Here is a 25,076-nt window from a genome sequence, read left to right on the forward strand (position 1 = left end):
ATCTTGGGCATTTCAGCTACCTTATCTGCAAATGAAGGTTTCGTTGTACATACCATCCCTATATTGAGTGCGACCTTTGGGATCAAATGGTGGAGTTGGAAGGGTAGGTCTGGGAAGCATATTGTAATGACCATCGGTGTGCATGCTTTTTTATTCTCTTCCTTTGCATCAAAGTCTAGACTCCATTCCAAAATCATGCCTTTGCCATACTTGAGTGTAATCCATTTGTGGTCCAGAATTTCTTGCACATTATGGCCTTCTTCTAAGATCACATGGTAGTAGTTGAGGCCCATTCTCAAAATGTTCTGGATAGGTGGCATTTTATCCAAAAGGGTTACTTGCAACATGTCCCTAAGCAACCCTTTACTTGGTCATCCTCCTAGCAGCCGACATATGAACGAGGAACACTTCAACCGGCCCACTTCTTCCATTAATCTTCGATTCTCTATTGGAGAAAGATAAAGGTCGATCCCTTTTCTTCCATCAATGCCCTCCGCCTCCGGCTTCTCTTGAACTTGGCCAATGTCTTTATTCTTCTTTACTATCAAGACATTGCCCAAGCCTTCCTTGGTGTTCATTTTGGAATGTGCCATGGTCAGCCCCCCGCCTATGTGCTCCTCATTCTGCGGGTCTGGATGCATACCTGTACCTAGTATTTCGGCAGGGGGGTACGAATCCATACCTGTTCCAACTATGTTTGTTGGAGGAAGCTTAAGCATATCCATCTCCAAAAGATTGCCGCCGCACTCGTTGATTGCGGAATGTGGTGTGAGCATGTGGCGCCTTCCTAATGTTCTAGCCTCCAATGCTGCAGACTTGTCAAGTGCCTTCCCTAGCTGTCCCGATCTCAAGCGCGCAATTCGACGAGAGGTTTGTTGCCGCAGGGGAAGGGACGACCAACGAGGACGATGGGAGGACGCCTTTCCTTTTGTAGAAACACCGTCATTCACTTTCCGCATCTTCCCTGCCTCACATCGTCTCCTCAAAGTGATTCCGTTTGGCTTTGTTAAGACTGGCTTGCTTATCTGTCTATCTCTCGCTTGCTCTCCAGGTAATTGAACTACATGGATCCTATGCGAAGACATCTCCATCTCCATCTCCATCATCTTAACCTCCAAAATCCTTCACCATCATCGTTTCCATCTTCGTCTTCTTCGCTGTGCTCCGGATTTCCTGCTGCATCATCGCATTCGCCTGTGTCGTCGTTTCCTCTGCGTCATGCGTGCAACTCCTTCACCATCATCGTTTCCATCTTCGTCTTCTTCGCTGTGCTCCGAATTTCCTGCTTCATCATCGCATTCACCTAAATCACATCTCCATGCAATAGCGCATGTCTATATCATCAATTATTCTATGTCATCCATGTTTTGAAACACATTAAAGCATCAAATTTCTAAAGGGTAAGGATCTAAAGAAGGATAAGGTAATCCATCTTTTGAAGCTTCCTTTTCACTTTTGAACTTTAAGTTAGAGTCTTCCCCCTTTTCGATGTCTCTCCCACATAATTTCTAATCTTTTATCTAGGAGCTGAAGCCTTAACTCTACCTATATCAATGTTGGTGGTGAAATATATTAAGCATGGTGGTTGTTATGTATGATTTCTTGTTTGTATTTCTCATCACTTATTTAATTAAAGTGGTAGCATTAGTTAAGCTTACTCTCATTTCCTCTTTATTAGTTAATTGCCATCATTGGTGAGCTTATGTAGGAGGTTCTCTTAAGTGATATTTCATTTCATTGGACATGCTCAAAGAAGTTTGACAACTATCTCTATCCCTTTGGTCAATATCATGATAGGTATCTATTCCTGCACTACGAACCTAACTAGGATGAAGGTCATTATCAGAATGGTTAAGTAGAAATATATTTAACAATTGTCCATTGGGGATGTTACAAATTTTGGTTAATGAATGTAGGAAACGAGTGTGGGACAAGATTTAACCTAAACTAACACAAGAAATGAAGGTTGCATTAAATAAGTCCTTTGACATTATGGAAATACATGATGCACTTAAAGCTTTGAGTCTTATGACTTAACTACATTTTTTCCTACATTTGAGTCCTTTGACAAGAGAGGATGAAATTATTCTACATTTTTTTCTCAAATATTGGAGAAGACTTAACTAACGCTTATCGAAATTTTCTTTATATTGGATATGCCTTGTATTATAGTAGTTGGATAGATTTATTTAATACCTAAGGGTGAGGGTATATATTAGATGATATTAGAAAATGGAGACCAATAACTTTTCCATTCTGATTTGATTCATGTTAAGTAGACATGTTTCTTTTGAGAAAGAAGTATTATGGATAATCTCTTCTTTTTTGGGGAGAACACTGGGACATTTGAAATAGCCAATATGTTGTGTTCTCTTTTTTACTTCTAGGGAAATGTTAAAAAATGGCTTATTTCAGCACAATTTTACAATGGTATGACGTATGTATACATGGTTTCTTAAAACATACTAAAATTTACAACTAATTTTCATGACAAGAAAATGAATAGTTTCATATTCCATCTATCATATTCTTTTATCCAAATTTGAGATATGGAATGGAATTCCATACAAGCTTAATTGTATTAAGCCCGATTTTGCAGATTATGAAAATGGTACCACAATGGACAAATTTTACAATGCTAAATTTATGTATATATATATAGAATGTATATCTTAGTATTAAATGCAATCCGCTATGTTATTGGTTTGTCTCAAAATGTAGACCTTGGTTCTCAACTTGCTGTCATGTTTAGAACTTCATTTCAAAATAAGTCTGTTGTAACTTGGTTTAGACCAAGATGCATTACCATGGAAGAGGCGACCATTGGTAGTCCACATATTTAGTTTTTTTTTTGCATTTTAAAATTATGTGTAGAGTTTATAGTTACATGGAAAGATTGAATAATTCCCATATTCTTGTAAGGCTCTTAATAGTTACATGTGAAACAGGTTACATAGAAATATTGAATAATTCCCATATTCTTTAAATACTCTTAATGGATACATGTGGAATGGGATTATTATAAAATTCTTTAATGGTTATCAAGCATTATACGAGTAAATAGAATAATTGTCATATTCTTGAATTACTAATATTGTCATATATGTATGATGTGGCAGTTCTTGAACCAAACTTATGGTCTACCAAGATTTATAAATGGTTAGTTCAAGTATGAACCATGAACCTAAATAATGTAATAGAATCCTATAAATAGAGATACAAACCAAAACCTGAGGCACTGGTTAATTGGGTGAATCATTCTGAGCATTTTACATTGGTGGAGACTACGGGCAATCAACCACCTGCCACTCTGCATGACGCCACAACCGCTAAGCAACAACCACTAACCCACAAATAGAAGAGTCGAGCCATAATCGTCCTCACCCACCGCCAAGACACAAATAGAAGAACTGACCCATAATCGCCCTCATGTTCAGCAGGTCAACCTGCCTTCATCACACAAAGCAATCAAATGCAACAACAAGAAGGCGACAACACAACAAGTATGCAACCCGAATTCGGAGAACATACATCGATGCATACAACCATGGAGCAAATGTTCCAAGCAATGTCTACAATGATGATTCAGGTAAATCACGCAAACCAAGCACTCATGACATGGCTCACCTCTCAATCTCAATCCACAGGAACAATAAATGATCAAAGAAAAGATTCCCGGATATGTCCAGGATCATTCTCTAGCCTCCCCACAGAGGATGTACTAGCTTGCCTAGATCATTTTGACCTCGTCGCAGGCTATCATGATTGGAATGATGAAAGAAAGGCATTGGAATGATGAAAGAAATACGTATTTTACATATAGTACGTTAAATACTTCTAGAATTTGAAAATTACTTATGTTTCAAAAAAATATTTGTAATATTGTAAAAAGCATTGATGTTTACACAATTTTGTGATGTACATTATAGTTCTACATCCTAAAATGCATATAAGACATTTGAACATTTCACATCCTAAAATACTTATTAATATGAATGTTGACATTCGCTTGTTCTATAAATTAGTGTGTGTATCACGATGTTCTACTTCAAATTGCAATTATTTACGATTATGCCCTTATAGATTGAAGAATCGTCTGCGATTATCACACTCACTTTACGTTTCTGTCTTCTTTTCTCCCTTCTTCATTATCTTCTTCATCATCCTTCTTCTTCTATCTTATGTGATTATCACACTTAGAGTCAGGACAGGTTTCAGTCTTCTTTTCTCTCTTTTTCTTCTTCTTCTTCGTCGTCATCTCTTTTGTTCTTCTTTCTTCCTTCTTTTTGCTTCTTTTTCACTAATTTGTTTTTTCTTTTGCTTTTTGTTGGGGTTTGACTTACATTTTTTTATAAATACGTATTATACCTGTTTTTCAAATGTACATTAAATACCGTATTGGACAAATGCACATGATATTTGACTGAACAACATTGAGGTATAATACGTACTTATGAGGTATTATACGTATTTAAACGTTAAATATGGGTACGTAAACAACCATGGTGCCACGACCATGTTAAAAAAAATTGTAGGAAATTTGTGACATCTAAACACCATCAAAATGCTCAAGTACAATTGGTTGATTCTACATCACTTGCTGAGGTACAGGGAAACCACCGAGCGGGAAACTGATGGAGGAGAAGTTACCGCACATTTAAGCCACAACCTCTTCCAAACGATTGGTATGTTCTATTAGAAATATTGAGAATCGATTAGATAGGTATATGGAGTTACAACAAAAGAGATGGATATATGAAAACAAAACTACTATTACATATGAGAGTAGCTCACAATGGTAGTTCACACATGTGCTCACACTTTGGAGCTTAGATGGGATTTGGACCAACTCACTACAAAATTAGTGGGGACTCATGATCGATCCACCATTGTGTAAGAGACTGGATTATATTCTCTGTTTGGTATGAGTGTAACATTAAATGTGCATGTCAGGTGATAGTAGTGGAGATATTCCTTTTTTGTCATTTGACTTGTCATTTAATAAGACCCAACTCCCTAGATACAGGCTAGTGCTAGATAGTACTTATCTTGAAGTCAATGGCACATACTTCAAGACTAAGTACATTGTAACTTGCCCACAAAATATTCTAGTTGACTTGATTAGCCAATCCTATTACCTATTTTTCTCTTTCCTAAATCCATTGTGTCCTACGCATCTACGGTTTCCTAGATTAACACCTTATTGACCCATGTGGTCGAGTTGCACACTAGCTGCTCCTCATTTGGGGTGCTATCACAAAATGTGCACTCTAAGAGCACATATGGGGATAGATTTACAACTTGGGGCTGATCATTGATTATATCTAACATGCCCCCTCAATGGTCAACCCGTTGAGTTCACTTGGAATTGGGCTAACTCCTAGTTGTCGAAGGTGTTGATGTAGCTATTCTGCTCCAAGCGCCTTTGTGAAGATTTCCGGAACATTTTCTGATGTTGGACAATAATCAAGCTCCACAGTCTCATAATTTATTAGCTCCCGCACATAGTGATACTGAATCTCTATGTGTTTAGTACGTGCATGAAATATGGGGTTCTTGGCAATGGCCATGCAACTCTGATTGTCACACCTCAATACCATTGCCATTCTTATTGGAACCGCCACATCCATAAGGATTCTTCTTAGCCAAACTACCTCACATGCCACTATGCATGCTACTTTGTATTTTGCCTCTGTTGAAGATAGTGCCACTGTTGGTTGTTTTTTACTACTCCCTGAAATAGCTCCAGAGCCTATTGAAAAACAATATCTAGAAACTGATTTTCTAGAATCACTATCTCCAATCCAGTCGGAGTCGCAATATCCACTATGTTCGTCAATTGTTGTGTTGTAGAAGATTTTGTAATTTAAAGTACCCACAATGTACTTTAATACACGTAGTGCAGCTTTCCAATGAGTCTCCTTCGGCTTGTTGCTGAATCGACTCACCACACCGACTGCAAAACAAATATTCGGCCTAGTGTTGCATAGGAAAATTAGACTTCCTACTAGCAGTCTATACTTCCTTATGTCAACCATTGGTGACAGGTCTTCTTGGGATAACTTGCAGTTTGACTCCATTGGAGTCGACTTTGACTTGCTGTCCATCATCCCAAAGGTCTTCAAGATCTCTGTTGCGTACTTTCTTTGTGCAATGAAGATGCCAACCGAGGTTTACCAAGCCTCAATTCCAAGGAAGTAGTGTAAAATCCCCAAGTTTGTCATTTCAAACTCAGTTTTCAAACACTCTTGTATTTGGCCAATACACTCTTCATGGTCACTAGTAAGTACTAGATCATCCACGTAAATGATGATGATGACTTGTTTCCCGTCCTTCATTTTGACATACATACTTGCATCCGAAGCACATTGCTTAAAGTTGATTGATTGGAAGAAGCTGTCTATCCTCTTCTTCGAAGCTCTTGGTGCTTGATTTAGACCATACAATGCCTTCTTCAACTTGCAAACTTTGTTTTATGAATTCGGCATCTCAAACCTTGGTGGTTGTGTCACATATACCTCCTCCTTGAGATGCCCATTCAGAAATGCCGATTTGACATCCATTTGATAAATCGGCCATCCTCTTGAAGCAGCCAACGCTATGGCCATTCGAATTGTTGTCATGCGAGCTGTCGGGGCAAATGTTTCTTGTACATCGAACCCTTCAATTTGGGAGCATCCTTGCACTACTAGTCTGGCCTTAAATTTCTCCAAAGAACCATCAACTTTATACTTTACTTTCCACACCCACTTTGTGCCTATCACCTTCCTCTTTGTTGGCCTCTCTACCAACTCCCACGTGTCATTTTTCATGATGCTATTGTATTCTGATATCATCACCTCTTTCCACTTCGGGTAGGCCATGGCTTCCTCCACCGAGGTCGGCTCACTCACTGAGCCTATGATGTCCACCATCAGAGTCATGTTGACAATGTGGTCAGAGGTTCTCCCTTGCTCCTGTATTCTTCTTGAGCTTCGTAATCCATCAGTTGAAGTTTCAAGAAACTCAACTTTAGGAGTACGGTCATTGAAGAGTTGTTGAACCCACTTAGGTATTTTCTTTACATGTGGCACTGGCATAGGCTGAACTAGTGAGCCATTGCCATCAGATGATTCAGCTTCCTTTTTGGATAGTGGGTCGAGATTGGGGGGAATACTTCTTCGGTTGATGAGATAACTTGAGAATCACTATTCTCAGCTAGCTGTAGTTGTTCCTCATCGAACACCACATCGCGACTTGTCAATACCTTTCTTGCCTCTAGATCGTAGAGTCGATAGGCCTTTGACTCTTCACTATAACCGAGAAAGATACACTTCTTGCTTTTAACATCCAACTTCTTTCTACTCACATCTGGAACATGTGCGTAGCACGTCACGCAAAGGTTCTAAAGTGCAGCACTGAAGGTTTCTTGCCTGAATAAGCTTCTTGGGGTGTTTTCCATTGAAGTGCCTTTGTGTAGCTCCTATTGAGGATGTAAATTGCTGTATTCACTCCTTCAGCCCAGAATCAGTCGGGTAGCGCTTGTGCCTTCAACATACACCTAGCCATCTCGACAACTGTTTGGTTTTGACGTTCGACAACACCATTTTGTTGTGGGGTGTAGGCATTTGTAAGTTGGCACTTAATTTCATGCTCTTTGCAATACTCAGAGAATTCTATTGATAAGAATTCTCCACCTTGATTAGAGCGTAATTCCATCACTAACTTTCCGGACTCCCGCTCGATAAACTTATGCCATCTTTTGAAGATTTTAAAAGCTCCAGCCTTCTCCCGAAGGAAGTAAACCCACATCTTTCTACTGAAGTCATTGACTACTAGCATATAGTAGAGAGATCCACCCATTGCAGGAGTCACCATTTTTCCAGAGAGGTCAATGTGTATTAGCTGTAGAGGAGTCTTTGTCCAATTTTGACTCTCTTTTGGAATAGCCGATCTTTGATGGTTGCCCATCATACAAGCATCACAAACATGATTTAAGTCAGATAGGGTTGGCAACCCAACTACCATATTCGACTTCTTCATCTCCTTCAATACAACAACATTGAGATGCCCAAATCTCTCATGCCATTTCTTTGTGTTAGTACTTGTGTTGTGGTCAGTAGAAATTGTAAACACGCTTAGCTCATATAGGTTGTTGCGCTTTACTCCTATTCCTACAACCTTGCCAGTAGAATCTATTATTTCTGCATCCGACTTCTTGAATTGAACATCAAGACCCTTGTTGGTAAGTGTAGAAATGGACAATAGATTCTTCTTGAGATCTGGCACGTACAATACTTGAGACATATGCTTTGTCCCGCCGGTCGTTGCTTTGAGGGAGACGGTTTTGGTTCCTTTGGTTGGACATCGAGCATTGTTCCCAACCACAACATTGATGGGCTCTTGTAGAGGTGTCCAAGAGCTGTACCAGTCACAATTACTGGTCATATGTCAGGATGCTCCACTATCAAGAATCCAAGAGTCGTTGACACCTTGAGTGTCAACTGAAGAACACACTTCTTCAGTTGTGACCCATAACTCAAGCTCATCTACGACATTATTGGCGGACTCGGGCTCTCTCAAAGAAGTCTTACTAGAACCATTCTTCTCATCCGCCATCTTCTTCTGACAATCTTTGATTGTGTGACCCTTCTTGTCACAGTAGAAACACGATCCATTGAACTTCTTCTTCTTTGGTATCCTATTCACATTGTTTTAATTGGATGCCCCTTTACCCTTAGTCCTAGAGACAAATGCCGAATCTTCCCTTCCTTCTCTTGTCTTCACCTGAAGCTCCTCTTCAAGCAACATTGCACATAGTTCATCAAATTTTAAAAGAGTGAGTGTTCAATGCTATCACAATGCCATCATAGTTGGAAGGAAGTACTCGAATGCATTGACGAGCCATATCCTCTGGAGAGACAACTACTCCAATAGTTGCCAGCTGATCTTGAAGATCCAAGTTAATCCTTTTTACAAAGGATTCTACTTTCTCTCAATCAAGGAGCTTCTATGCAGCAAGCTGATTTTTGAGGTTTTGTATCCTTGTATAGTTTTTGGTTTCATACTAGCTGACCAATATGCTCCAAGCTTCATGTGCCCTGGTGGTATATTGCACTAATGTTAGTACAGAGTCACATACACCAATGATTATGGTACACAACACATCAACATTCCTTCTCTTCCAGGATCGAAGTAGATCAACATTTGGAGGGATTGATGTGGTAGGGTGTGCAGGGTCAAAGGTCACCATGGGCTCAGGGTCTCCCCCTGTTGGTCCCATGATTGTCTCCAACAACTTGTAAGAGTCCGAAATGGCAGACATTTTGAACTTCCATAGAGTGTAGTTGGTTCCATCTAGATTTCCATCAGACAATGGAGGTGGACAAATGTGCATTGGAGCAGCTGCAACATTCATGGACAAGGCCATTGATACTCTCTCTCTCTCTCTCTCTCTCTCTCTATTTCTCTGTGCTGCTAGACAACAACTACCCATATATACCTAATCTAGATTAACCTCTCAGCTCTGATACCACGTTAGAAATATTGAGAATTGATTAGCTAGGTATATGGAGTTACAACCACAGAGATGGATATATGAAAACAAAACTTGTATTACATATGAGAGTAGCTCACAATTTTAGTTCACCCATGTGCTCACACCTTGGAGCTTAGATGGGATTTGGACCAACTCACTACAAAATTAGTGGGGACTGATGATCGATCCACCATTGTGTAAGAGAGTGGATTATATTCTCTGTTTGGCCTGAGTGTAACATTAAATGTGCATGTCAGTTGATAGTAGTGGAGATATTCCTTTCTTGTCATTTGACTTGTCATTTAATATGACCCAACTCCCGAGATACAGGCTAGTGCTAGATAGTACTTATCTTGAAGTCAATGGCACATACTTAAAGATTAAGTACATTGTGTCCTACGCATCTATAGTTTCCTAGATTAACACCTTATCGAACCATATGGTCGAGTTGTACACTAGCCGTTCCTCATTTGGGGCGCTATCACAAAATGTGCACTCTAAGAGCACATATGGGGATAGATTTACAACTTGGGCTGATTATTGATTATATCTAACATGTTCCATGTTAGCACGAATAGATAGCACATCACACAAGGCTCTCTTAGATTTAGGAAGCACGATCTCTTCTATTAGCATACATTTAATCAATTCATTAAACTTACCCACGTCCCCAGTAATACCAATACATGTAGTCTTTGGTGATAAACAACGAGTCTACCAATCGTCCACACAAGCACATTGCACCTTCCTTTTAGCACAACATAAGTTCCTACATTCATTTTATGTATTACCACGCCAATTATTTCCCATGACATTAGGTTGCGATTGGTTTATCAAAACTGGTGCATAACTACATTTTGATACTCAATCACTAGTTCTACCATCCCTTAAGCCGTTCACAAAGATTCCCTTGCTTAACTCACCACAACTTAGCAAGCACATAATGCATACACAAGTTCATCTAGAATCAACCATAGTACGGACCGTTGACATCCAAGTACGACCTGTACCCGCTTCCACGCGCGGATGATCTATTGGATCAAGTCAGGAAGTCCAAATATTTCACATCACTAGACCTTGCATCAGGCTATTGATAGATCCATTAAGCCCTACAGACAAATGTACAACTCCAATGGGGCGCTACTACATTAAAATTGTTGGGTTTCATCATATTCGGCACAAGAATCCGGATGGACCCTGCAAAGATCAAGGCAATCACTGATTATCCGCAACCGGCGAATGTCAAGTCACTCCAAAGCCTCTTAGGTCTTGTCAACTTCTCTCTCTGGTTTGTTCCACAACTCGCAACCATCACACAACCGTTGTGCCTCTTAATGAAGAACGACACACCATTCTCTTGGTCCAAGGCTTGCATAGAGAGTTTTAGACAAAGCAAACAAATCATTCAAGAAGCCGTCCAATTAGCATTTCTGGATTTTAGCAAGACATTTCGCCTACAAACGGACGCATCAAATACAAGAATCGATGTTGTTTTGGTATAGCTGGATCACTTAGACGATTGGCGATCGCCTACATTAGTCAAGCTGTCATGAAGGCCAAGCTGAACTACTCAACTACAGAAAAGGAATTCTTGGCAATGGTTTGGGCCTTCCAAAAATTTCACCCATATTTGCATGGGACCACAGTTTAGGAAGAAACGGACCATCAAACCTTAGTATAATTGATACACAAAAGCCATCCACTTGATCGTTTATTGCGCTGGGCATTAACATTAGAAGAGTACAGATTCACCATGACCTACAAACATGGCATCACTAATATAGTAGTTGATTCACTATTTCGCATAGAGCATTAGGCGACCCATGGATAGAAACTGAACTACAATAACTTTCCAATCATAGAAAAAATGACAATTTACTCCACAAGAAACCCCAAACTAGAATGGAATATGTACCCACTAAGCTCTCAACGTCAAGGGAGATATTGGGGGAATTTTTTTTAAAAACTTAGATTTTCAACTTTTACTCTATAAATCTAGAATCCAATGTAGTGCACTGGATTTAAGTTGAAAATCTATGATATTTTCATTTTTTTTTACTGTTTTCCATTTTTTCCATAAAAAATAAAAACAAAAAAAATCTTGGATTCATCGGATTTTACTCCATACATCTAGAATTTGATGCATTGCATTGGATTTTCAGTTGAAAATCTACAATTTTATTATTATTTTTCATTTTTTCCATAAAAAAAATAAATCTTGGATTTTCAACTGAAATCCAATGCATTGCATCGGATTTTACTCAATACATCTCGAATTTGATGCACTGCATTGGGTTTCAGTTGAAAATCTACGTTTTTAAAAGAAAAATCCATTTTTTTCATGGATTTTCAACTGAAATCCGATGCACTACATCAAATTTTACTCTATACATCTAGAATTCGATGCAGTGCACCATATTTCATTTGAAAGTTATTTTTATTTCTTTTCATTTTCTTTTATTTTTTTCATATTTTCCATAAAAAATAAAAAAATCTTCAATTTTCAACTGAAATTTGATGCACTACATTGGATTTGAATTGAAAATCCAAAATTTTGTAATTTTTTAAATTTTTTTCCATAAAATAAAAATAAAACAAAAAACTCTTGGATTTTCAATTGAAATCCAATGCACTACATCGGATTCTAGATGTATAGAGTAAAATCTGATGTAGTGCATTGTATTTTAGTTGAAAATCCAATTTTTTTTTATTTTTCTATGGAAAAAAATGGAAAACATTTTAAAAAATGGGAAAAAATAAAAAAGATTGTAGATTTTCAACTAAAACCGATGTAGTGCATTGGATTTCAGTTGAAACTCCAAGATTTTATAAAAAATTTTTTTTTTTTAATGGGAAAAATGAAAAAGAAGAAGAAATTGTAGATTTTGAACTGAATTCTGATGCAGTGGCTTAGATTCTAGATGTATAGAGTAAAATCCGATCATATGAAACGTGAAAGTGTGGACCCATCCACCTACATCCAATAAATACAGAACTACATATTAATGCATTCGAATGAGCATACACAACAGAAAGAAAAGGCCTACATAGTCCCTTTCTGGGATTAGTATATAAGATTCTCAACTGTAAAATTTTAAAACTAATGGAAGGAGTTTTTTTTTTCCAAAAAAATTACTACTTTCATTAGTTAAGTCAATGTACATAGGATAATATACAACTCATATCTTACAGGCCAACTTGCATGGCTACAAAGAACCCAACATGTATAAAGAAAGGAACAAAAACTCATAATCACTGCATCATCCGATGAACATAGAATTACTCGACCGCATATTCTCAACATGAGCGTCATACAACCCTAATTCAGCATAGACATCCTCCAATCTTTTCACGTGGCAACACCCACCTATATATTTGGTACCCTCGGAGGGAACAACCACCGTGGTGGCTAATAAATCCACTTTGCATTGTCATCCACCATCTGCGGTATCAGAGAACCTCTCCATTTAAGAAGGAAACGACCTCTAGAAATAAGATTTGTTAAGTAATTAGGTAATTAACTAGGGTTAATTAGAGACTAATTATATGGTTACGTTAAGCAGCGGAAGATTAGTATGATATGCGGGTGAGAGTGTGTGAGAGGAAGAGAGAGAGAGAGGAAGTTACACTTGAACACAAAAATAAATGGGGGATGATTGACTATATTGAAAAGTGTCATCAACATACAAAAATACCCACAATGAGGTATATATACAACCCATGTGCAAAGGTGCACACGTGTGTGTAGAACATAGGTACTTATGTGTAAGTCCTACATTAAATGTACTAAGGAGTGGAGGATCTAGAATATCCCACTTAAGTACAAGGTTCTATTTAAGGCTTAAGGTCAACACATTAACTAGATTCGATCTAGGTAACTACTAAGTTACATGTGTTGACTAACTAGATTAAACTAGTTGAGCTTGATATCTCAACACGCCCCCTCAAGCTCAAGTGTGAGGCGTCCAACGTCCGGTTTAGCTTCCTTTGGCTTCCTCGGCATCGGTGCAGCTTGCGGGTTTCTTCGTGTCTTCGCGGCTTCGTTGCGCGGCTCTCCGCAACTTTGTTGCGCGGTGTTGTGCGGCTCTCCGCGGCTTTGTTGCGCGGTGTTGCACGGCTTTCTTCGCGTCTTCGCGGTTCGTTGCGCGGTTCTCCGCGGCTTTGTTGCGTGGTATTGCGCGACTCTCCGCGGCTTTGTTGCGCGGCGTTGCGCGGCTTTCTTCGCGTCTTCGCAACTTCGTTGCGCGGTTCTCCGCGGCGGCGTTGCGCAGCTTTCTTCGCGTCTTCGCAGCTTCCTGCAGCTTTGTTGCGCGTCGTTGCGCGGCTTTCTTCTCCCCCTCAAGCCTGTGATGAAGGCTTGGATCCTCGGGCTCTTGATCGGCCACTACCTTCATCTCGAGGGCATAGTGATGGGCCATATACTCGTTGTAAGCGTAACGAGTGACTTGGGTCTTCGCTCGTGATGAGCAGCGGAGTTTCTCGTTTGTCGATGTGATTGCCTTCTTTACTCCAGGTGTCCTCATGATGGGTACACCGAACTCACTGTCTAGTGAGCGAGCCGAATCATCCGAATCACGGTCGTCGGGGTGGACCTCGACTTCGTATTCGGGCATCTTACCTTTGCCTTTGTCCGATGTCGGACTTGGCCGTGACGTGTTTTCATTGCGTGGAGGCTCTTGCGGGCCAATTAGCTCGGTAGAGCTTGGATTGTCCTTCGGTGGAGGACTTGGCTGAGTTTCATCGTTCGAGTTGGCGTTCAACTCTTCCTCGATCGGGTCGGATGGAGTCGCATCGGGCTTATACCAAGATGCCGATTCGTCAAAAACGACGTCGCAACTTATCCGCACCGCTCGGGTCGAAGGGTTGAAGCATTTGTACACCTTTTTCGCGGACAAGTATCCTATGAGGATACATTCTTCTGACTTCGCGTCGGGGTTCTCTCGACTTTCGTTCGGGATGCGTACATTCGCAATGCTTCCGAACACCTTGAGGTGAGAGAGGATGGGCTTTCTTCCAACGAAGATCTCGTATGGAGTAAGGTCGTGCACGCTATTTGTGGTGCATCGATTCATGAGATAGACTGCCGTGGATGCCGCGTCCGCCCAATAGAAGTTCGGCATGTGCTTCTCACGCATCATGGTGCGTGCTACCTCGAGTATTTGCCGATTCTTTCTCTCGGCTACTCCGTTTTGTTGGGGAGTTTGTCGGCATGAGAATTCTCTACGAATGCCTTCACCTTGGAGGTAGGAGATGAACTCGTCGGAGAAGTACTCCTTTCCTCCATCCGATCGTAGGCATCGAATGTGCCGACCGGTTTCTTTCTCCACTTGGCTTTTGAGCCTTTGAAAGTCTTCTTCATCGGGTATATCCACGCGTAGCGCAAGTGGTCGTTGATGAAGGTGACGTAGTAGCGGCATCCGCCGAGCGTCGGCGTCATAGATTGACATATTCGCATTCGTGGGGTTTCCCATTCGAATGCAAATGAATACGAATACGAATGGTTAGTCAAGTATTCGTTTACCCCCCCCCCCCCCCCCCCCCCCCCCTTCCCAAAAAAAAAAAACTTAAAAAAATAAAATTCCTAAGATAAATAAAAAAGAACTTAACAATAAATAGGGATAATAAAAGAGGGACTTTTGGGACTTGACACTACTAAAATTTTATAATAAATGTATAGTCGTTTTATTTTTAATAAATAAATAAAATAAAATAAAGGCTGATTAATTTCTCACTTTTTATTTCCTCAAAATTTATGGATATTTTTATCTTGACATTAAAAATGGTACTTCAAACTAATTATATCTTCAAAGTTCATACTAATAGTAATCATATTTGTATAATAAATATAAAAATATTCATTTAAAAAAAATTAATTAATTAAAATAAGTTTCATAAACTCTCTTGACACTATAATCTATTAATGAATAATTGTTTTTTTTTGGTGAAATACATTTATTTAAATAAATAAATAATTTTTTATATTTATTTTACAAAACGAATGGTTTTTTAATATTCTTGGGGCCATTTTGTATTCTCGAATATTGAGAATATTGCGCATGGAGAATAACACAAATATCACACATGTGTCAATCTATGGTCGGCGTTTGAGCCGGTCCCCATACATCTGAGTGGATTATGTCAAGGAGGCCTTTGCTTGCGAAGCTCTCCTTCAGGAATGGGAGTCGATGTTGTTTGCCGAGTTGGCATGCTTCGCACACTCGGTCGACTCGTTTCGATTCGAAGGCCGGAAGTCTGATTACGACTCCCTTTGATTGCATTCCGCGAAGCCGTTGGAGGTTTACGTGGCCGATTCGCTTGTGCCACAACTCGATGTTTGTCTCGGTCTTGAGACCTTTGGCGTACATGGCCGATTTTACCTCGTTTGAGTCGAGGATGAACAAGCGACCGTCTCTCCGTCCCTTGGCTATGAGTCGGCCGTCTTTCTTGATGAAGCAACCTTCATTGTTGAAGCGGACTTGCATGCCTTCCTCCACGATTTGGCCGACCGAGACCAAATTCTTTGTTATTGTGGGCACGTGCAAGACATCTTGATGCAGGTTTGCTTGCCTTCTTTCCCAAATGGGATGCGGAGTGTCGTCTCCGGTCTCTATGTAGACGGGTCGATCTGGCGTTCGCAAGTCACGAAACCACTCTTGGTGCGACGTCATGTGGTGCGAGGCGCCGGAGTCTACGAACCACGCGTGTTCGGAGTTGGAGGTGCTTGCGGAGTTTGTGGGATCGGAGGCCATCATAGAGTTCGCTCTATGCCTCATCACGAAGAGTCCACCGTAGTCCGCGTATTCCGCGTTCGCGGCGTAATTTGTGAGTTGCTGGCTTGTTGAAGCCGACTCGCTTCGTCTTTTTCAGCACTCCTCTTCGCGATGGCCGATTTTGCTGCAATAGTTGCACGTAGGTGGTGTCATTCCCCGACCTTGTTTGGCATGGAAGCTCCCCCTTCTTGTGAAGGTTCCTCGATGGCTTCCGTTTCCTTGCCGAAATTGTGAATTCCCTTCGTGGGATAGGTGGAATTGACCTCTTCCGCGTTGACCTCGTCTATGGGCACCATCCGTATCGGAGAAGAGCATGGTGTTGGTCTTTGGTTGAACATGGTTTTCTTCGACCAATAGCATTGACTGGAGGTTGAAGAATGAGGGAGGGGTATCTCTCGCCAAGATTGTCGTTCTCAACGGGTTGAATCGTTGTGCGAGGCCGCCCAAGCATACTTGCACCATCTCGTCCTCGTCGATGTTGACGTTGATGGAGCAAAGAGAGTCGCAAATGCTCTTGATCTTGGCGGTGTAGTTCATCACGGACATTTCTTTTTGTCGTATGTTGTTCAACTCTTGCCAGAGTTGAAGCTTGCGCGCGGATGTGTCCGCGGCGAAAATCTTCTTGAGATTTTCCCACGCCTCTTTGGGCGTCTTGGCGTCACGAATGTGGCTAAGCATGTGGTCGTTTACACATGTTGCCAAGCAATACATTACCTGACTTGCGCCTTGCTCCCACGTTGGGTAGTTGGCGTTTGTGGTTTCGGGTTTGCTTTCTTGTGCGCCGTTGATGTAGCTCCAATACCCTTGGCCGACAAGGTATTGATTCATCTTGTACTCCCAAGATGAATAGTTGCTTCGGTCTAGCTTTTCACTAGGGAGCGAGCTTCCCATTTGTTTGTTCATGTTGATTGTTGTGTCTTCCGTTTTGTTTTTCTTCTCTTGGTCGCGTACACGTCCTTCGTAGCGGCACTACGGTAGCGGATAGCGAATAGCTGGGATTTGTCGTCGGCGTCTCGAACACACAATCACGAATAAGCGGTGGGCTTAGTGGATTTCCTAAACCACGCGCTCTGAGACCATGTTAGGTAATTAGGTAATTAACTAGGGTTAATTAGAGACTAATTATATGGTTATGTTAAGCAGCGGAAGATTAGTATGATATGCGGGTGAGAGTGTGTGAGAGGAAGAGAGAGAGAGAGGAAGTTACACTTGAACACAAAGATAAATGGGGGATGATTGACTATATTGAAAAGTGTCATAAACATACAAAAATATCCACAATGAGGTATATATACAACCCATGTGCAAAGGTGCACATGTGTGGGTAGAACATAGGTACTTATGTGTATGTGCTACATTAAATGTACTAAGGAGTGGAGGATCTAGAATATCCCACTTAAGTACAAGGTCCTATTTAAGGCTTAAGTTCAACACATTAACTAGATTCGATCTAGGTAACTACTAAGTTACATGTGTTGACTAACTAGATTAAACTAATTGAGCTTGATATCTCAACAAGATTAAACTAGATCATCATTAAACTCTTAGCCGATGGGGTTCGCTTATTTGTGAAAGACTCCTTGCACCTAGATACCCTCACTTGCCAAATTGTAAGGCCGACCACTAATAACCAAATGTCCACATACCGTTGTCGTGTGTAGAACGAACCTCCTTTTGCTTAAGGTTGTACAGTTCCATGCTCCACCTTTAAAGAACTTGGACTATTTCCATTCCATCAATGAAACCACATAGCTGATTCAGTAGCCAACCAAATAGTTGTTACGCTTGATACATGAACATCAACCCCGCACTGAGCCAGGATTCTTAAGCTCCTCGTCCAAACTTCTTGGGCTCACGGGCAACTACACAAACAATGTGCAATGTCCTCCGAACTCGCTCCACATGCCTTGAAATTACTCAGGCCACCCCTTTTCCCAAGCCACTCTCTGGTTGGAACCGCCTAATGGGTGATTAACCAAAAAGACACTTTGACCCTCTCGAGGAGGGATGAGTTCCATATGCTGTTCCTGGTTCTATCCACGAAGACCGAATCGATAGCTACATGGGCCCATTTATTGGCGCACTTGTCATGATGCAAGCATAACTTTCTCCCCAAGTGTGTCGAGTACTCGAAGAAACCTATTGATTTATTTTGTTCTCCCCTCCACTTATATTCTGCAAGATCCCATTCTAAACACTAGAGTGGATTACCTTCAACCACGTACAAGATCCAATTCTCCTCAACCTCATCGACTAGTGGATTCACCTTCCATTTCTTACCATCTCGTGGCACAATTCTATCGGGTACCAACTTGCAACTTTATCTATTGATCCCAACTGAATGATCGTCTCGTTCTTTCCTAGACCCTTGGCATTGATAATTTATCATGTATCATCACATTGTTTGGACCATTCACCCTCTTCCCCATTATTGATAGGAACAAAGTATACAACTGTATTTACTAGGTCAAGCATCTTCTTGCCATTTTTGAACTTTCCCAAGTCATCATATAATTTCTCACGATTACTGGCGGATAGTTGCATCCAATTTTCCATTGAATGAATCTTTGCATAGTACAATATAGCCCACGGCATACCCTTGCTCCATCCAAGCATCTTTCCCTTTGTCGACGTTAAGGTCTCGTTCCATAGTAGGGGTTGGTGCATCCATTCAACATTAGTACTTGGACCTATCCGACTTAGATGCCCACAGAGCGTACTCCACACCTTCATCACTGACATACATGTGCGATCAACCAACCGATTAGATTTCCTTTGCTTTAAGTCCATACAAAATAGCCATGATTTATGTGGCTTCTAATGCCCACCAAGTCGCGGACTCCAGAGGATGCTCCTATTATGAATCAACATTTTCCATAACTCATTTCCGGGCAGCAAGCTCCTTACTAATACCATGCATAGCAATGGCTAACTCTGCAATGCAAGGTCAATAAATCCTAAACCCCAATTACTTTTGGGAAGAATCAACGTAGACCATGACACTGTAGTTGCCGCGTTGTCTTTCTTGTTCCCCGCCCATAAGAATCCCCTGATACACACCTTAACAGTATGAATAGCATGTCTGTCAAATCAATGGAGCATCTTGAACAAGTTCCATAAGCTCCCATTTTATCAGGGAGCTCTTTTACAATGTTTACAACCCCTTAGTCTCGTTTTTAGATGTAAGGTATCGGATACACTCTTCTGCCCCGTTATAAAACGTCTTCAAGGACGAGCTTTCTTCCCTTTCATCTTCCAAATCAGGCTCTAAGTCAAAAGAACATCCGGTCTCTACTCTACCTGAGTTGTTATTGATGAGGACCATATGTGCTCTACTCCAACCGTTGTCGTGAAGAAAACCGGCCCGAAGAGGAATCAAGGAATTAAAGGCGTGAACTTGCCCTTGCACGAGTGTGCACGAATTGATACATTGTACATAACTAGGAATAGGACGGCTAATGTAAATATACTAGGTGTAACATATTTATTAATTAGGGAATCGATGCGTATCTCTGTTCAAAGGGACAGAGAATAATGTTGACATGTTTTGATGTAACGGCCTCCTCGGTGACCTATAAAAGGGAAGGGGAATAGGAGAAGGGTATTACATTTTGGGGAGGGAAGAAGGAGGTGCTATTGGACTGGAAACTGAGCTCTCTCTTCCTCTATCATCATTCTCTGCAGGGTTGCAACCGTTGTAATTGCGATTGTTATTGTAATAGAATCTCTTGTTTCCGCCGATCCGTGTTATATGTGTTCAGGAAGTCTCTTCTTTCATCTCTCTTGAGTGTGCTCTTTGATTGAGTCGGTATATGCGTTGGTGGTCCAATCAGCCCGTAAGTGTCGCCGGTTGCTGATAGGTCTAGTAGCCCTCGCACTGTCGCGCTCCTCACTTCCTCTTGTCTCTCTTGCTCCTCGGTTCAGGGCCCCCATAGTCCCGCCTTATTTCACACATGCATGCGTAATAACGCGACATATTTGGTGAACCCGACGTGAAACCAGGTGGCAGAGGAGTCGAAGATGAGGGGATCGGAGCTCGCCGAAGCCATGGCAGCAGCAGTCGATCGGATAGTAAGTGCTTGCGAGGGCACAAGTGCCCTCGACAGGGCCATTGAAGAAATTGTCGGCACAATAGGCCGATTCGGTGGGAAAGATGCCACGAGCTATTTGGTGGCCTACCGGGCCGAGACGGTGATGAGAGACATTCCGGAGAATAGGCGTATGTCCGGGTTCCCTCGGCTGGCGACACCAGCCATCCACGTAGAGGTGCTTGAGGTACAGGCTGGATGCCGGACCCGGGGAGAATTTGAAGCACGTCTTCTCGAGAGGTACGGGCTTGATGACACGCTTCGGTTATCGAGGCGGGACTTCATGGAGTGGGTGGAAACCCCCGGGAAGGGGAGGAATGCATCTGCGCTCCTCCAGGAGTTCGAAGAACGCTTCACACGGCTCTCAACGCTGAACAGGACCGTGCTGGACACGAGCTGTGTCCTGTTGTTTGTTAAATCGGTGGACGTGCGGGATAGGGGCCAGGTGGGTCTCCTGTTGGAGGCAGATGATGGGCTGACGACCGTCTGGGCTGTGGTCAAAGGGGTCTACAACCGCTTCGACAAACAGCGAGACTGGGGAGAAGTCGTCGGTGACGGGACCCACCCCGGCAAGGAAGTTTGACGAGCCTTCGCCGGCACGAAGGGAGGAAACCCGGGATTGGATTGAAACTGGCCGAACGTCGACCGGAGCGGTCAAGGGCCCATCCAGGGGAGCGGCTCTTGAGGAGCTGACACAAATGGTGCGCGACCTGCAGATAGCGCAAGACCAAACAGATAGTGGAGGGCAGCCACGCGACCGAAGGCCACCAGCTGGACAACGGTGTATGTGGTGCGACACGGTCGGGCATAACCGGCGAGACTGCGTGGATTTTGCTGAAGCCCTCAGGGGTACTGTGGTGTAACTATGGAATGGATGGGTGCACGCCGGTGATACTCGGAGAGCCATGGAGACAAATTTTGGGCGTGGCAGGATGAAGCGGCTAACGGAAGAAGTGGAAGCGCACCATACGGAGGCAGTCCATTATTCGGCATCGGCCAAAATCCGGGTGGGAGGTGACGAAAACCAGAAAACGAAGGACTCTGGCTTCTAGCCCTCGGTGCTAGAAGGCCTCTCTGGCGCATGACTGAAGAAGGAGAAAGCGAGTCGCTCAGAGTAGCGGGTCCAAGGGGTCACTGGATGGGACGATCCGGTTGAGGAGAAGATCGGTCTCGTGGAAGCCGTGTGCTAGAACTATGAGGTTCTGGTAAAAGACAAGTGCGGTATGAGACCCGGTTCGGGCAGAAGCAAAACGATGCCGGCAACCTCGGCGCACCGGACAAAACGAAGCGGGCTGGTTACCGGTTGAGCATGGAGATCAAGAGATGAACGGACCTGCGGAAGGTCCTCGAAGAACGGATCCTCGACAGCAAGGTGGAGCTGTCGCTAAGGGAGGTTCTTGGGATCGCCAAGAAGGAGTTCCACGATTCCATCGTGGACTTGGTGAAGTGGAAACGGCTGTCGATGGAGCCGGAACCAGAGAAGCCCATGGAGGTGCGAATCACGCACCTAGAGGACATGGCCCTGGATGACGAGTTGGCGGAAAGCCACTATTCGAGGTCGCACTGGGCCAGGGCCACTACGGAGACCCTTGTTCAGATCCGGGATGTCCAAGAGCCTGTGGTGGCATTGATAGACCATGGCTCGGAGATCAACCTGATGTCCATGGACTTCTATAGAAAGGGGAAGTGGCCGATCAACACCAAGCAGGGCTGGAAAATACGTGCGACGACCCATGCTACGGAGGAGCTAGACGGTGCTTGCCTGAATGTACGCGTCAAGATCGGCGACGTCGAGATCGATCAACACTTTTTCATGCAGGAGACGTCCTCGCACCCGATGATACTCGGCGCGCCATACATTCCACCGACGCGTATGGAGACAAGGGTGTTGGATAACGGTTCGGCATATGCGCGCGTAAAGAGCCAAGATGGACTGCACTCCGTCCAATTCCTGATCGTACGACCGAACCATGAGCGGAACTGAGAAACCCTCGGCACCGGCGAATGAGGGGATTTTTAGAGAGGGCTATCAAGGTGTGGGGCCACGATAGTCCGAACACCCCGGAGGATCCCCACACATGTACCATAGGTAGGAAATTTTGGTTGTCCAATAACGGAGGTTGTAATATAGCCATCATTAGCGGCCGGGAGAAGAAGCGGGTAGAGAAACGACTCAGGACATGCGGAATCCTCGACCCCGATGAGGAAATTAGTGGCGCCGTGGAGGCGCTCTCTTTTGATGACACCCTTGGGGAAATCGGGAAGATGATCGAAGAAGGCCTCAGTGAAGAGCGGATGATTCCGGTTAACTCGGTGGGAATGTACGAAGTCATCGCCGACTTCAGAGAAAGGGTCAGGTCGGACCGAACGACCTGCGTGCATACAAGGTACAAGACTGTGGACCGGAAGGTGCGGCCAGTCGCGGCACCCTTGCCGGAAGCCAGTGAGGAACGAATAAAGGGGGTCGCGTGGGACCCAAGTTTGCGGAATCCGGCCGGCATAGGACACGGGTTCACCAACATAACGTTACGGGAGCTCAAGGTCGGTGGGGCTGGCTTCCTACTGCCGGCGGAGGAGGAGAGGTTTCAGAGAATGATCGGAAGGCACGGGAAGGCCTTCGCGTTCACGCCGGGGGAGATCGGGTTCGTGGACCCAACGATCGTGGAACCAATGGTGATTTTCACAGTACTGCATGTTTCGTGGAATCTCAAGCCAATTCCGGTACCTAGAGCTCACATCCCGGAGTTGGTGAAGCTGCTGAAACGGAAGGTGGAAATGGGCATCCTCTAGCCATCGAGTGCGCCATATTCAAACCGGTGGTTTATGGTGCCAAAGAAGAACGACATGTTGTGCTTCATTCAGGACTTGCAACTGGTCAATAAATTGACTATTCGAAATGCAGGTATCGGGCCGACCATGGACAAGTTTGAAGAGGCCTTCGCCGGAAGGTCGATCTATTCAGTCGGGGATCTATACTCGGGGTACGACAGTTCCAACTAGCCATGGAGAGCAGGGATATTACGACGATGCGGACTCCTCTCAGCCTAGTGCGGATGTGTACCTTGCCGCAAGGAGGGACCAACTCGGTGGCACACATGGTGAACACTATGAACAAAGTGCTAAGGGACTGCATCCCAGACATAACCATGCTGTTTTTGGACGACATACTGATAAAGGGATGTCCGGTGGAAGAGAAGGATGAGTCGGTTGCACCGGACGGTTGCCGGAGGTTTGTTGTGGACCACATCAAAGACTGCGAGAAAGTGCTACAAAGGCTTGAGAACGCGCGACTCACCTTCTCCAAAGAGAAGTCATCTTTCGGCCAGTCGGAGATCCTAGTAGTCGGGCACTTGTACGGGCCTTACGGCCGGAAACCGTCTCCGACGAAGGTGGAGGCCATCTCCATGATGAAGGATGAATGCAGGTCGGTTACAGAGGTCTGAAGGTTCTTGGGGGTGTGTGCGTTCTATCACATCTGGGTTCCGCACTATGCACGCGTCGCAGAACCACTATACGGGTTGCTGAAAAAGGGGCGTAAGTTCGAATGGGGCAAGGAGCATACTGAGTCGATCCGGACACTAATGGAGGCGCTTACTGCGGCACCGACTCTCCGGAAAGCGGTTTACGGCAAGGAGGTCCCAATCTACATAACCGTAGATACGAGCCCGACCGGGATAGAATGGGTGGTCAATCAGGAGGACACGAGTGGCACGTTGTTCCCGATCCGGTTCGGGGCGAAGGTTCTCAGTGAGCGACAACGAGGATATGCCCAAGTTAAGTGCGAACTGTGGGGTATTGTTTCGGCAATCAAGGCCGACAAGGACTATCTAATCGGGACAGAAGTAATAATCGAGACAGACTGCCTACCGATTCTCGGTATGGTTTCCGGATGCGCGACTCCGAACCTGGCAATGCTCAGGTGGATTGCGTACATCAATTCTCTAAATCTGGAGATACGACACATCTCCGATAAAGACAACACCATGGCCAATATGCTTTCAAGAGTACGGTTTGACGACGAAGACGACATGGTTTCGGAGAATGAAGAGATTGGCAAGGACTTCTTCGAGTCGGCTCACATAGCGGCGAGGGTTGGGAGCACTTCGGTGCTTAACGAGTTTGATGAGAGCAAGTACAAAGGAGAGTGGCTCCAGATCGGTGGGTTCCTGAAGACGATGACGCCGGGAGTAGCGTGGACAAGGGAAGAGGCTAACCGGATCAGGAAGAAAGCGTACCGATTCTTCCTGCGAGACAAAAGCATATGGAAGCACCCGAAGAAGCAAAATAGAGTCCCGCTCCGGGTGGTGGCAAGGAAGGAGGAGCAGGAAGCATTGCTAATGGCGTACCACGAGAGTCCTTGGGTCAGGCACCAAGGGACATGGGCCACGTTCGAGAAGCTGAAGGAGAAGTACTGGTGGTCGGGATTATACCGGGACATGCATTGGTTCGTAACAACTTGCAAAAGCTGTCAGATGCATTCCATAGTCCGACATCGGGACGAGCTGCACCCGATTTACCCGTCGACCGTCCACTTCAAGTGGATGGTGGATCTGGTGGCGATACCGATGGGGGTAGGGCAGATGCGGTACCTGGTGCATTCACGAGAAGATCTGAAGAACCAGGTGGAGGGTTGAGCATTACTGAACAAAACGATCGCGGTCGTATGCCGGTTCCTAATTGAGGAGGTGGTGTGTCGGTACG

At 43.6% G+C, this 25,076-nt stretch overlaps 1 protein-coding gene across 1 annotated transcript in view; it reads left to right on the forward strand.

Moving 5' to 3' along the window:
• Positions 1–3,547: 3,547 nt before the first annotated feature.
• LOC147866109 (uncharacterized) overlaps positions 3,548–25,076 on the forward strand; it is a 42,631-nt gene continuing 21,102 nt past the window's right edge. Inside the window, exon 1 of the mRNA XM_087316714.1 lies at positions 3,548–3,784. Coding sequence (XP_087172840.1) covers positions 3,548–3,784 — 237 coding nt within the window. The remainder of the gene's footprint in view (positions 3,785–25,076) is intronic.

This window comes from Azolla caroliniana, unplaced genomic scaffold, assembly GCF_043228905.1.
Source record: "Azolla caroliniana isolate FFs.n. ecotype wild unplaced genomic scaffold, voAzoCaro1.0.p SCAF_3, whole genome shotgun sequence".
NCBI lineage: Eukaryota > Viridiplantae > Streptophyta > Polypodiopsida > Salviniales > Salviniaceae > Azolla > Azolla caroliniana.